Source organism: Mustela nivalis, assembly GCF_964662115.1.
Source record: "Mustela nivalis genome assembly, chromosome: 15".
NCBI classification, from domain to species: domain Eukaryota; kingdom Metazoa; phylum Chordata; class Mammalia; order Carnivora; family Mustelidae; genus Mustela; species Mustela nivalis.
In genome coordinates this window covers 17,444,050-17,457,175 of record NC_139034.1, presented here as the reverse complement: position 1 = coordinate 17,457,175, position 13,126 = coordinate 17,444,050, and the positions used below count along the sequence as shown (strand labels likewise).

At 40.6% G+C, this 13,126-nt stretch overlaps 1 protein-coding gene across 12 annotated transcripts in view; it reads right to left on the bottom strand.

The window, feature by feature from the left end:
• FRY (FRY microtubule binding protein) overlaps positions 1-13,126 on the bottom strand; it is a 446,915-nt gene that overhangs the window by 46,183 nt on the left and 387,606 nt on the right. For all 12 annotated transcript variants that reach the window (XM_082700313.1, XM_082700315.1, XM_082700306.1 and 9 more), the window contains 6 exons: positions 11,842-11,936; positions 10,025-10,632; positions 9,028-9,125; positions 8,487-8,657; positions 4,409-4,549; positions 2,211-2,390 (listed from right to left, as the gene is read on the bottom strand). In XM_082700313.1, coding sequence (XP_082556439.1) covers positions 2,211-2,390; positions 4,409-4,549; positions 8,487-8,657; positions 9,028-9,125; positions 10,025-10,632; positions 11,842-11,936 — 1,293 coding nt within the window. The remainder of the gene's footprint in view (positions 1-2,210; positions 2,391-4,408; positions 4,550-8,486; positions 8,658-9,027; positions 9,126-10,024; positions 10,633-11,841; positions 11,937-13,126) is intronic.

Below are 13,126 nucleotides of genomic sequence, written 5' to 3'. Positions count from 1 at the left end.
TTGACTAATTTCACTAAGCATGACACGCTCTAGTTCCATCCACGTTGTCGCAAATGGCAAGATTTCATTTCTTTTGATGGCTGCATAGTATTCCATTGTGTATATATACCACATCTTCTTGATCCATTCATCTGTTGATGGACATCTACGTTCTTTCCATAGTTTGGCTATTGTGGACATTGCTCCTATAAACATTCGGGTGCATGTGCCCCTTCGGATCACTATGTTTGTATCTTTAGGGTAAATACCCAATAGTGCAATTGCTGGGTCATAGGGCAGTTCTATTTTCAACATTTTGAGGAACCTCCATGCTGTTTTCCAGAGAGGTTGCACCAGCTTGCATTCCCACCAACAGTGTAGGAGGGTTCCCCTTTCTCCGCATCCTTGCCAGCATCTGTCATTTCCTGACTTGTTAATTTTAGCCATTCTGACTGGTGTGAGGTGGTATCTCATTGTGGTTTTGATTTGTGTTTCCCTGATGCCGAGTGATATGGAGCACTTTTTCATTCTCCTATCTGTTTAATAGTTCTGTGGAATATGGGATCACTCTACCCAGCAGCAACCAAGCACGGCTTGTGTGAATAAACCTTAGAGAAGTTCAGAGTCACAAGCGGGCTCATTTTCCTGATGTTCAAACACACATTCTAAAGCATTTTACATCTTCGACATCTGCCCACCCTCTTTAGCAGCTGAAAACAAATCCAACTGCTTGTTCTTAAACATACTCTAGAAACCACTGATAATGATGAGAAGCAAAACGTTCAGGAAAGCAAATAGTTTTCAGATGTTTACGCGGAAAAGGATTGCTTATCATTATAACAAGAGACCTTTGAAACAAGTTCCTTCCCTTCTTCTCGAATTTTAAATACTCTCAAGTATTTAAAAATTTATTTAAGTGGATTATATCCTTTTGATTATTTAAAGGAATGAATTTGGGGCCAGATACTAGGGCAACAGTTTAGACATTCTCTCCCTGAGAGTTCACTTCTTGTGCCGGGTCTGGCGGCTGTAGACAGCACCATCCACACTTTTGCCCCAATGAGGCTGCAGAAACCCGTCTGTGGGCCTGCGCTTGGAGGTAGCAGACACCGGCTGGAAATACTCCATCTGTTTTTCCAGCTTTTTATTCTGATGCAGCTGGGTCCCTGCGGGTGGGCAGGCAACTGGCTGCTTGTTTTCTGCACCCCTTTCGAACAGAATAAACTTCCCTCAAGGAATAAAAGTAGCTTTCTCCCTCAGCCATGTAAACAAAAATATTAAAAATTTAAAAACCAATTGATTGGATACCTCAATATCATACGCATCCTAAATACAGTTGCAAGTATCACAATGGCAGAAAAGAGTATCTCAACCTGTGTACTGAAAGGACAGAAGGTCAATGAGGTCATTGTGTGAAAAGTAGGCTTCAACCTACTTCCTAGAGCAAGTAAGCTTCATATAACCACATCTGGTTTATTCCTTCAGTGGATTTATTCATTCAGCAGTGTTGAAGAATACTGTTAAGTACCTATCTTGCACCAGACACCAAACCAGACCCTGGTAACCAGGGGGACAGAGCATAGTTCCTGCTTCGGTGGGCTTATGGGGCCTGGGGTAAGCGAGGCAGGAAAGCAAAGGATTTATACATCTTAGAGTAAGTACAGGGCTCCCATATGTCCATTCACAGAACAGCAGGTGGACCCAACTACCCTCTATTCTTCCCGATTCCTCAGCTTAGCTCACTGGTCGCTTCCCTCCTCCCGCTCCTCTGCCTCAAGGCAAGACTTCAGATAATTTTACTGGGTCTAGAAAGCAGTGTGGCTTGGGGAAGCAACTGGAAAGGCAGATTCTATATTCCTATAACTCTCAGTCATGTGCTGGTCTGGTTGGGAGTTCGGGCAGCAGAAGTCGTGGATGTAAAGATAGGACAGGACACCTGTCATACAAAGGAGTGAAGGTCATGGTTTAAAATGCTTCAGATCATTCCATTTTAAAGTTATCTTTTAAAAAAAATCATTAAAAAAAAATAACTGAGGCTAGCTTCTAATTTTAGAAGCTGCCAATTGAGAGCCTCCAAGAATATGACACTTGATGTGTTCTTAAAAAACAGAACCTAATTTAGGCCTTAGAAAGCTTAATTTGAAATAAATGTAAAATAAGTCTCTCTTTCCTCTCTTTTAACCTCTGCCACTATCTCTCCCTGCTAAAGTGCACAGAAACAGATCACATACCTCTGAAATATCAAAGTGAAAGTCTAGGGTTTTTCCAGGTAACTCCTTAGAAGCGCTGGTCCACACTCGATGGATTTCTATCTTGGACAGGTCACTGTGCTGGTAGGAAGGCAAAACAAGGCTGGCAGATCGAGAAACTACCAGCTTCAGGATATTTAAAGCTTCTCTCCAGTGAACACTCTGAAGGGAATAAAACATTCAATGGTCAAAAACAAGTTCATTAAAAAACAAAACAAAAAGACCGCCCCCCCCTGCCCCAAACCAAATCTATCGCTAGCTACTGGAACTTCTTATGACCTGTCTGAATTCACAGATTGAATACAGGGCAGCAAATTCCATCCTGTGTAAAAGGTAAATGACATAAAAAGACAATTTATATGTAAGAGGAGATAGAAGCAAATTAAAAAAAAGTAGCAAATTTTGCCCATATTCAAATAAACAGAAGTTTAACATTACAAAGTACCATTTTTGCCAATGAGGTACTTCCTTCATATGAATAAAAACCTTTGCCCAATGCATTTATGCTACTGACCACTCACTCTTTCTCAAAACTCTCCCCACCTCCAGCTTCCAGTCTTCCTTGGTTGGTCTCCTACTCCCCCGACTCCTGCTGCCCCCCTTGCTGCTGGCCGCCTCTTGTCTTCTTACTTCATATTTTCCACATGACCCAACCCAACTCTGGGAGCTGTTCTTGACTCCAATCTTTCTCCGCCTCCTGATAAATTGCTCCCTCCTTTCCATTTGTGGTGGGAGTGGGTCAGCTGTCTCCTCTGTGGCTCCTGCCTAGATCCTGCCTATCCTGGACAGAAGTCCAGCATAACCTCCCCAACTATAGTCATCTTTCTAGAACTCTTCAGACCAAGCCCCTTCTCTGCCTAAACTTCTTCAAGGGCTCCCTCTGATAGGCAGGGTGGAGTCCACACTCTGAGCAGAGCCCACAGGAGTAATCTCCCCTAGGCCGCCCCTGGAGTTCCTCACACCAGGCAAGCTCTCTTTGCCACTGTGTCTTCACTTATGCTACTCCCGCCTCCTGGAACGCCCTTCCTCTCCTTATTGGCTTATCACAGGCTTACTCTTCCTCTCAGACTCATCGGTTTTGCCATCTTTTCCTCCCTGACAAACCCCAGGCAGACTGAAGGACTTCTCCCACAAAAATATTCAGTGTAAATAAACTAACTTGATAAAAGTTATTATTATTTACCCAGCCTTTGGCATAAGAGAACATGAAATAAAACACATTTCCTTCACTGTTGAGTTCTGCACAGGGGAGGCCATGATCTGGATGTGAAATTAGCCATCATTCAAGAGAAGATATCAAGTAACAGAGGTAACCCACAGGCTGGAGTTAGAGTAGGTAGCCTAGTCAAACAGTTTTTTTTTTTTTTCTTTTTACCAGGGGCACATAATTTGTAGAAAAAGAACTGAAGCCCTGGCTCCCATGACTTCTGTGAAGTGAGAAAGTGTTACTGAATGCCCACTAAGTACACAATGATGTTTGGAGAAATGCCACTTGAAAAATGGAAAATGGAGACGTCCTGGAAATCATTCTTAGCATTACATAGCTTTGGCAAGCAATGCGATGTTGAAGTGATGATGGGAGGAAAATGTCTAAAATTTACACTGTATGGCTTTGTGGATGAATTTAGCCAGATAGAACCTAGCATCTGCCTTGAACTCTGCAACTCCCTGGGTACCCTCCTGTGTTTGTTGGTTGCAGTATTTTCAAGCACATTTATGCAAGTCGCTTAACCTCACTTCTCTCCACTCTAAATTGACAACTTTAACCACTGAATTAACACTTTGCATGTGGAAACACCTGGCCTAGATCCTAGCACATCTGAGTTCCTTCTTTCTTTTCCTTCTTTGAAATAGGATACTACAAATACAACCCTCCTGGATCCTCCCAGCCAGGTGTGTGCTTTTAATACCCAGCGTGCAAGCCCCAAGAGGCAGAAACAAGTCCTCTGAGGGCCCAGGAATGCATCAGGGCTGGTCCTGTCCTTCTCTTCACTGTACCAAGCGGGGTGTAGTCAACCACCACAACGGACTGTTCTCTGGGTGAGGGATACCAGTGCACTAGTGTGCTGCCTGGCATGCCTGTAGCTTTGAAGCCAAATACAAGCTACAAACCCTCAGTCTTTCTGGAATGACTCTCTGGAAACATCCTTGTTCATAAGTGACATCATCCAAATACTCACTTGCACATATTTTTCAATGGTCTTCAGAACTTCCACATTGAATTGCTTTACAGGGACGACAGACAGGTCCATGTAGCTGAGCAGACTGTAGATCACTTGGAGGAGGGGCTGCTGCATACTGGGGAGGCCCTTCTCCAGCAGCTGTGGGAGGCAAGGCACAGTGTCAGCCAGTGCGAGACCAGCCTGTTCATACAAGAGCACCGATGCCCCCCTATACCTTTATGGCCACACATTTCCTTAAGGAAAGGGGAATCCTAACCACCAAAGAAATGAAGATATCACTAAAGGTAGTGTAAGTAGTTCTGAATATATAGATATCATATCCACAGTGGAATACAAGAAACCTTAAAAGGAAAGCACCAAATGCCACTAATTATTTAAAATACAAAGTAACACAAAAGACACAAGTTACTAGGTATCAAATTGGTGAAGTTTCCCAGGTGGTAAAGGTCAGTGTGGGTGAGGATATAAGATGGGTATTCTTACACACCAGTGGAAATGCAACTTGGATAATTTGGCATTTGGCCTCAAGAGTACTAAAAACAGTGTATAGATTTTGAAATACTAATTTTACTTCTAAGAACTTTCCCAAACCTATAGACGCTAAGATTTATATACGAGATTTCACCAGGGTATTATTTATAATGGTAAGAAACCCTCAAAGCTAAACAAGAAAGCACTGTAAGCAATACAATTGTTGAGCACTACGGAAATGGATACAAAATTATGGTAAATTGTATGATGAAATACACAACAAGGAGAATGACATTTTAAAAGATTTCATTTATTTGTGTGTGAGAGAGAAAATGAGAATAAGCAGGGGAAAAGAGTAGAGGGAGAGGGAGAAGCAGACTCCTGACCAGGGAGCCCAATGTAGGACTCGATTCCAGGACCCTGGCATTACGACCTGAGCCAAAGGCAGACGTTTAACCAACTGAACCACCCAGGTGCCCAAGAATGACATTTTTAAGATAGTAAAGGCTATCAGATAATATTAAGTGAAAGAGGAAAGATAGATGATGCCAAAATTGATGTGAATGGGTAGGTGTTACAGAGAAATATCAATGGACAGAGATCTAACAAAATGCTAACAGTGTTTCTCTCTAGATAACAATGATTTGGATGTTTTTTCTTATCTCCACCTCCTGTTCTTTTCCCCACTTCCCCGTATCTACCAAGCTTTCTTTTATGGACATATACTATTTTCATTTTCAACACTGTTTTCAAAAAAGAAAGCAAAATAATGAGAACATTTATATGACAGACATCATAATAAAAAGTTACTGTTCAAAAAAAACCTATAGAAATTATTCAAATAAATGCTGGACTTCCACATCAAAAGTGGTCAGAAGAAATAACTAGCAGGGATGCCTGGGTGGCTCAGTGGGTTAAAGCTTCTGCCTTCAGCTCAGGTCATGATCCCAGGGTCCTAGGATTGAGCCTCACATCAGGCTCTCTGCTCAGCCTACTTCTTCCTCTCTCTCTCTCTGCCTGCTGCTCTGCCTACTTGTGATCTCTCTCTGTCAAATAAATAAATAAAATCTTTTTTTTTTAAAGATTTTATTTATTTATTTGACAGAGATCACAAGTAGGCAGAGAGGCAGGCAGAGAGAGAGGAGGAAGCAGGCTCCCCGCTGAGCAGAGAGCCCGATGTGGGGCTCGATCCCAGGACCCTGGGATCATGACCTGAGCCAAAAGCAGAGTTTAACCCACTGAGCCACCCAGGTGCCCCTAAATAAATAAAATCTTAAAAAAAAAAAAAAAGAAAGAACTGAGCAGTTAACACATGAGGAAATGAACAATTAGGCAAATCTGTTTTGTGGGAAAATGAACATTATTCCTAGAGGAAATACATAAACAGAATAATTTAAAAATACCAATAAAAATATAAAACTGAAAAAAAGGGATAATAAAATGTAGTGAGGATATGGGAAAACACGTTTATACACTGTTGGCAGTATTGCAAATAGGGGGAATCTCTGTGAAGACAATTTCCCAAATGTGTAGAACTAAATAATGTATTCTGGTTTCCATGCTCTTTACCTGGATAGTTAGTTAGTTTGGAAAATGCCAGCAGAAATCACCTGGATGCTACCCAATAAGGAGTCTACATAAAAGGACCAATTGTAATAGAACAAGATTATAAGTATAAATAACAGGGGAGATGTTTAAGCAAATTGGGTTACATTAATCTGTTAGAATCCCACAGTTGATGAATGTGACACTACGTGAACACAAAGTTAATGTTGCATGAACAGAGGAGGTTCATGGGCAATACTGACCACAGCTACCTAAGATTATATATATGTGCATCACCAACACCTGAAAAAAACACATGAGTACTTGAAATGGGAGTTAATATATACTATGCATGGTGGGAAGTTAAGTTTATGATAAAATTTTCAGTGACCGTTTGTAACAAAGTCTCAATAGAACAAATTAGGTAACCCATTCTTACTTATTTTCATTGTGGCAAGATGTATATAACATAAATTTACCACTCTGACCACAGTTACATGTACAATTCAGTGGCATGAAGGGCTTTCACGCTGACTTTCACCACTACTTATTTCCAGAATTTGTTTATTAGCCTGAAAGAAAACTCTGTTAACGGTAAAATACCATGTCTCCATTACCCACTGTCTCCAGGCCCTGGTGACCCCCAGTCTGCCTTCTACCTCTGCGGATTTGCCTGCTCTATAGAAGCACCTCGCAGAAGCAGCATCCTTTCTACTTGTCCTTTTGCGTCTGGCTTCGTTCACTTAGCATCATGTTCTTAAGGTCCATCCATGTTGTGGCACGTGTTGATGCCTTATATCTTTTTAAGTCTGAATAATATGTGTGTGTGTGTGTCTGTGCCACATCCCATTTGGATTTTTGAAACTTTAAGTCTAGTGATGCAAGCAAGTTCTACCTCCTTGCTAACTTGCACTTCACTTTAAGACAGGCAACATCTGCCTTCGTAAGCAGGGCATTTGCGTGGGTTATCCTAGTATCTCTTGTGAGCCGAGGGATGTGTGTGCGTTCTGAGTAATTCTTGCAGGGACAGATGTGACCAAGGTGACTATCCAAAGCAGAAGGGTGGCATATAAGAGTGGCTCCTTAAAGTGCCAGGGATGGGGTGTGGAAAGAACCCTTGGCTGTTGACAGTTTGAACGCAGCTCACATATTGCTGACCCAGATTGCAAATCAAAAGCCTGCAGATCAACTATCCATGTTGATGGATGGGGCGAGGACCTTCTTTCAGGTACAAGGGTTTAGTCTTGTGGAGACTTTCAGAGTATGAATGAGTCTCCAATCTATCTGCACCCTGTACTGGTGACATAAGAAAGAAAAGTTGGAATGCACTGATTTCAGCACTTCTGAAAAGGCCTTAGCAAGAGGTGAGCATGCATGTCCCTCGAGCAAAAGCAATGGCAAATACACTAAACCAAGGTGGCTGTTAGTGGCCATCTCTGTCACATTTCGCGACCTCGTGTGTTAAGCTACTCCGTGACCAGAGGTGCTACCAGAACACATTTCATCACTTGTCTGATATGCTGTGTATTTCCAGAACCAATGGGCACAGGGGCTTGGAGCTAATGTGCTAGAAACACACTTATAGGGTGATGAAAATCCCATTCCAGTATAAAACACAAACTTCAAGTTAAAAAGCATATTTCAAAACAGATGGCTTGCTAATTAGTTCAGCACAAACAACCATTAAACATATCAAGTCACACAGTAACTCCTTAAATAAGATTTGAATACCTGGAGAAATTAGGATAAAATTTCCTAATTTCTGGAAGGTTCTGGCAGGTATTAGTGTAGTAAAAAGAAGGAATTAAAGCTTTTGAGGCAGGTATACCCCAGTTCAAAGGCTGGTTCTGCCACCTTAAACATATTGCAGGTTATTTAACCTGGTTGAGACTCAGATTTTTTTGTATGATAGTATGTTGTGAGGATTTAAAATGATTCCATACAGCCTCTATGATAATATATAATAGGCAGTCAATAAATGAAGAGATTATGACTTATTCCATATAAGTATTTTACCCGTGAAAACTATAGGAGGCTTATCCTTCATTGAAGAGCTTACCTCTGCCAGGTAGGTCACCATATTCAAGGTAATGTCAGCATATGCTTCATGGAGGTATCGGCAGACCACATTGACCCATGTGGCACAATCCCTCGTGTAGCTGTGTGTTTTATAAAGGGTCATGACATGTGCAAGATTGGAAAGTTTGGGGTTCTTCTCTTCCAAACACACCTTTTAAGAGATGAAAATCAATTAGGGATAAAATAGCCTGACAAACAGAAAGATGTGTTGGAAATTTTGCCGTAAGATACATTTGCAGTTTTGCTCTGGGATCTGGAAAACACGTCAATTTGACAAAATGCAGAAGTGCTTGTCTTAGTAATTAGCCACTATGATTTTCACAGATTCTTTCCATCTGTCTTCTCAATAATGAAACCGCAAGACGATGTGCATCAGCTACTCAGAGGTGTCAATTACTAGCTGTATCAGTTATGATTTTCAGGTTTTTTGAAACCCGTTTCCCCTTTGGAGCAATTTCTGCTTAGTATCGGACCTTTCTGAAGGTCCACATGGATCCACCTGAGTGAGCCAGAAATCGTACCTGAGCAATCCTTTCGGCTATATCCTTGCAGAACTGATTGGGATTTTCGAAATGCTGGATCAGCTGGGGCAGGAGACACAACACGTTCAGTGGAAATCCTGGATCAGAGAAGATATGGGGGGGTGGATAGGTGAATATGGTGCATTTTAACTATTAACAGTGGCAAGGGATACTGCAGATTTTATCCCGAGGTGATGCAAAGCAGACTTTTGAAACAATTTTACTGTGATCTAACACGAAATCCAGGGAAAAAATGTACAACCACAATGAAACAAGTTTCAGAGGAGAAACTCAAAGTAATTCTAAGCTATGGCTACTGTTCTACCATGGCTGTGAATCAGGATGACGGGCAGAGATTTCCAAAAGCAGATTAAAATGAACTCAAGCACTAGTTTGAAACTTTTTAATCAAAAACTGTATTTTAAGAATAGCTTGTAGGAGAGGATATAGGCCAACAAATTTAGGTCTCCCTCATGTAACATAATCTTTAAAATAAATGATAAGTAATGGCTTAGTACCACTGTATTAAGCTCTACCTTCATGAAAAGAAGTCTGGGCCACATGCCATGGTATTAAAAATATGGCTGGTGATTTGGCTTAATTTAAAATGATAGGGAGCCAAGTGAATTTTCAAGAGGGGGAAAAAAAGCTAAGAAAACAAAAAAGATTTAGGAGTTAAGAAAAAAGAGAAAGAAGATTTATCTGTACAGGAACAATGAAATAAACTGACAGTATCTGCAATTTGATCTGGTAAGCACAAAGAAATGACCAATATATTACTTCTGCCCATTTTAAGCTATTGCCTTAAACATGTCTTCTGCAATTTAAATAATTTTAAGATTTACTTTAGGTATAATTTTGAAAGAAATGACAAACTATTCCCAAAGGACCATTTCCAAACAGAATTGTTGAAAGTACCAAGTCCATTACCTTATTACGCTCAACATAAACACAACCACCACCAGAACTGTAAGAGAAGGAGTGATATTGGCCTTACCGATGGCTTGGGATGAATCCACCATGGATACTTTGGATACTGGTGTGAGCAAACTGAAAAGCTGCAGGGTCAGGTCGGTGGTGGTGAGGGAGGTGAATCCTTTCAGCAGTAGCTGCTGCAACCCTGAGAAGTCTGACCACTTGAGCTGTGCCTGGAGTTTTTCAAGTTTTTCTCGGTTCTCAGCTTTATCCAGCGGCATGTGAGCCAGCAGTCTGTTCAACAGCCTCAAGGCCATAAGGTATTCAAACTCAAAATCAGATTCCATCAAGGCCACTGTGACCCAAAAGATGGTGGCCAGCAAGTTGGTTGGATGGTTTATGTGCGACGGGTCTGAGAGGCTGTCTTTCAAGGAGGATGAGCTTCTGGTTTTTGAGGAGAGGCCTTGTTGGGTACAAGCCTGAATTCTGTCCAGTGTGGCACTTCTGGGTGGGTCTGAGGATCGGTCGACAACACCAAATTTCTTGGGCACAGAAAAGCTTCTTTGATGACGGCTCCGTTCTGCGGTTGCTGTGTTGCCACTGGCCGCCCCGGGGTTCACATTTAGCTGTCCTGTGCTCTTTCTGCTTGCTGTTAGTTTAGTGCTAGAGCTTAAATCTGGTGATGAAGAGCTGGGTATAAAAATTTTAAAAGTTCAAAAGAAAGCCAACATGCTTTAGGAAAGAGCCAGTCCCTTTAAAATCCACTGACAAACAATAAGGTAGGGAACTTGTTCTTTGGAAATAATGTCTATACTTTTTTTTTCCATACCCTTTAGCTTACAGGAATAAATATCCTACTCCTAGACTTAAAGCTATGGAAAACAAAACAAAGAGAACCCTTACCAACAAAACAACAACAAAACCTAAGAGCAGTTGGTAGTGAAGGTTACTGATCTTTCATTTATTTTTATTTTTTCAGGTATTTTGGCTTTGGGAAGGAGTAACTTATAAAAAGAGTATACCTGATAGGCACACAGTTTAATATTCTATTAACTGACAGATAAGAACAGAAATGGAAAGGATATTATCTAGAAAGAAAAGAGTTTGTAACTGCATCAAAGGGACTTTTTTATGCTTATAAAATATCTATGAGAAATGATCTCTAAGCCTATTTCAGGCTGAAAAGATAAAACTCTTTATCAGTATTCTTGCTAAATTCTTATTGACTGAGATAAATCTGTAAGTCTATATAGAAAATGTGTATGATGTTAGGAAACATACTAAAATCACCTATCCATAAAAAATGCTCAACTTAAAAGTGAAACAAAGCTCAGCGTGATTTATGATAGCATTACTGACTCCATTTCAAGCAAAATGAGCTCTATTATACAAACAGAATTGTGAATGATTTGAAATGGGTAATTAAACATTGGCAGGAGCAAAAGGAACAAAAATAAAAAAGAAAGATCCTAGGATAGGAATTTATTCAAGTAAAATCAACATTAATTCCAGCTGTTTTTATACTGATGGTTCAGATGAGTTTTGTATATATTCATTAAAAAAAATAACATTTAGTCTTGGTTTCTGTTTATGATGTAATAAATAGGATAATTATTAAATAAAATTTGAAAAAATATTCAAAGACATAACAGAAAATGAAAATGCATTAATATTTGTATTATTTTAAAATAACATTTCACCTCTATCTTCCTGCTATTTAAAAATACTTATATAATGTGTACTGATTGGGTGCCCTAGCTTTCTCCTTATTTTTTAAACTAAAGAAAAAGTCATATATCAAACAGTGATATATTCCATGGACTTTGTGTGAAGTCCAGCCATCTCTCAAATATTCAGTCCACCATATTTGATTTCAAGAGTCATGGAGCTGCTTCTTACCGAGATAATACTGTTAAGAGATCACTGTTCTTCAAGCAGTCAGACAAGTTATCCACAGCAGCTTCCAATGTAAGGAGTGCTTCCATTACGTAACCCTGCCAGACATGCAAAGATAACATTTTGTACTGCTTAAAATTCCTGTTCACTTCCTGAAGATAAATTTACTTAACGCAAACTCTATTCAGTCTGATGTTAATATCATCGAGGGCTAGACAGCTGTTGTTAACTGTAACTTACTAAATCTAAAAACAAATTTAAGGGCCACTTAGGAAATTCAGATGGCTTAGCAGTTAGTAGATAGTCACAAAGATTTATTTCTCTAGATGTGAGGTCCTGAACAGCTCAATCGCATTTGAAATCCAACAGGGAGAGGGCAAGGCTAAAGGTAGCAGTCACGGCCCCTTATTGAGGGGGATAGTGGGCATTTGAAATACAGAGTGGCAATGTCTCAGAGATCAAGAGCTGTGGTGTGAGAAGGGTTGTGCCTCAGTGGCATTTTGAAGAATACATCCACTGGCCAGAATGAGAAAAAGAAGCCAGAGTTCACAGGTGTGCGGGCCTCCTGGGAGGTAGTAACTTTTCTGATGGAAAAGAAGGGGAAAAAGGGTTTGGCTGAAGCTACAATGCTTATAATGCCCTTGGCTTTCAACCCATTCCCTAGTCCTTGGGCTCTGCCTACAGGGTCTTGTGGTATCTACTCTCTCTGTTACTTCTTCAGCTTTTCTCAGTGTACTGAAGGCTAGCTATACAGAGAGGGGTAGTGCTTTGCATACATACAATGGAGATTCCTTCTCTGGGTAGGGAGACTACACAGCTGTATCTCCAGTTGGCGGCAAAAAGACAAAAACAAGACAAAAAATTCCCCGATTTCCTGTCAAATAAAACCAGCAACAAAAACAACAACCAGGAAGGAACCCCGAAGGGATCTGCAGTGGTTGGCTCAATAAAACAATACCACTGGATTTCTAGAACGATGCTCCTGGAAATGCTTTTGTAAGTATAAAAGTTAACCTCTCAAAAATTTTTTTAGATTTTTTTTCAGTGTTCCAAGATTCATTGTTTATGTACCACACCCAGTGCTCCATGCAATACGTGCCCTCCTTAATACCCACCATCATGCTCACCCAACCCCCATGCCCCTCCCCTCCAAACCCTCAGTTTGTTTCTCAGAGTCCACAGTCTCTCAAGCTTTGTCTCCCTCTCCAATTTCCCCCAGTTCACTTTTCCTTCCCCTCAATTTTTTTTTTTTAAATAAATGGTATATGCCCAAATGGTTGGAGCATTT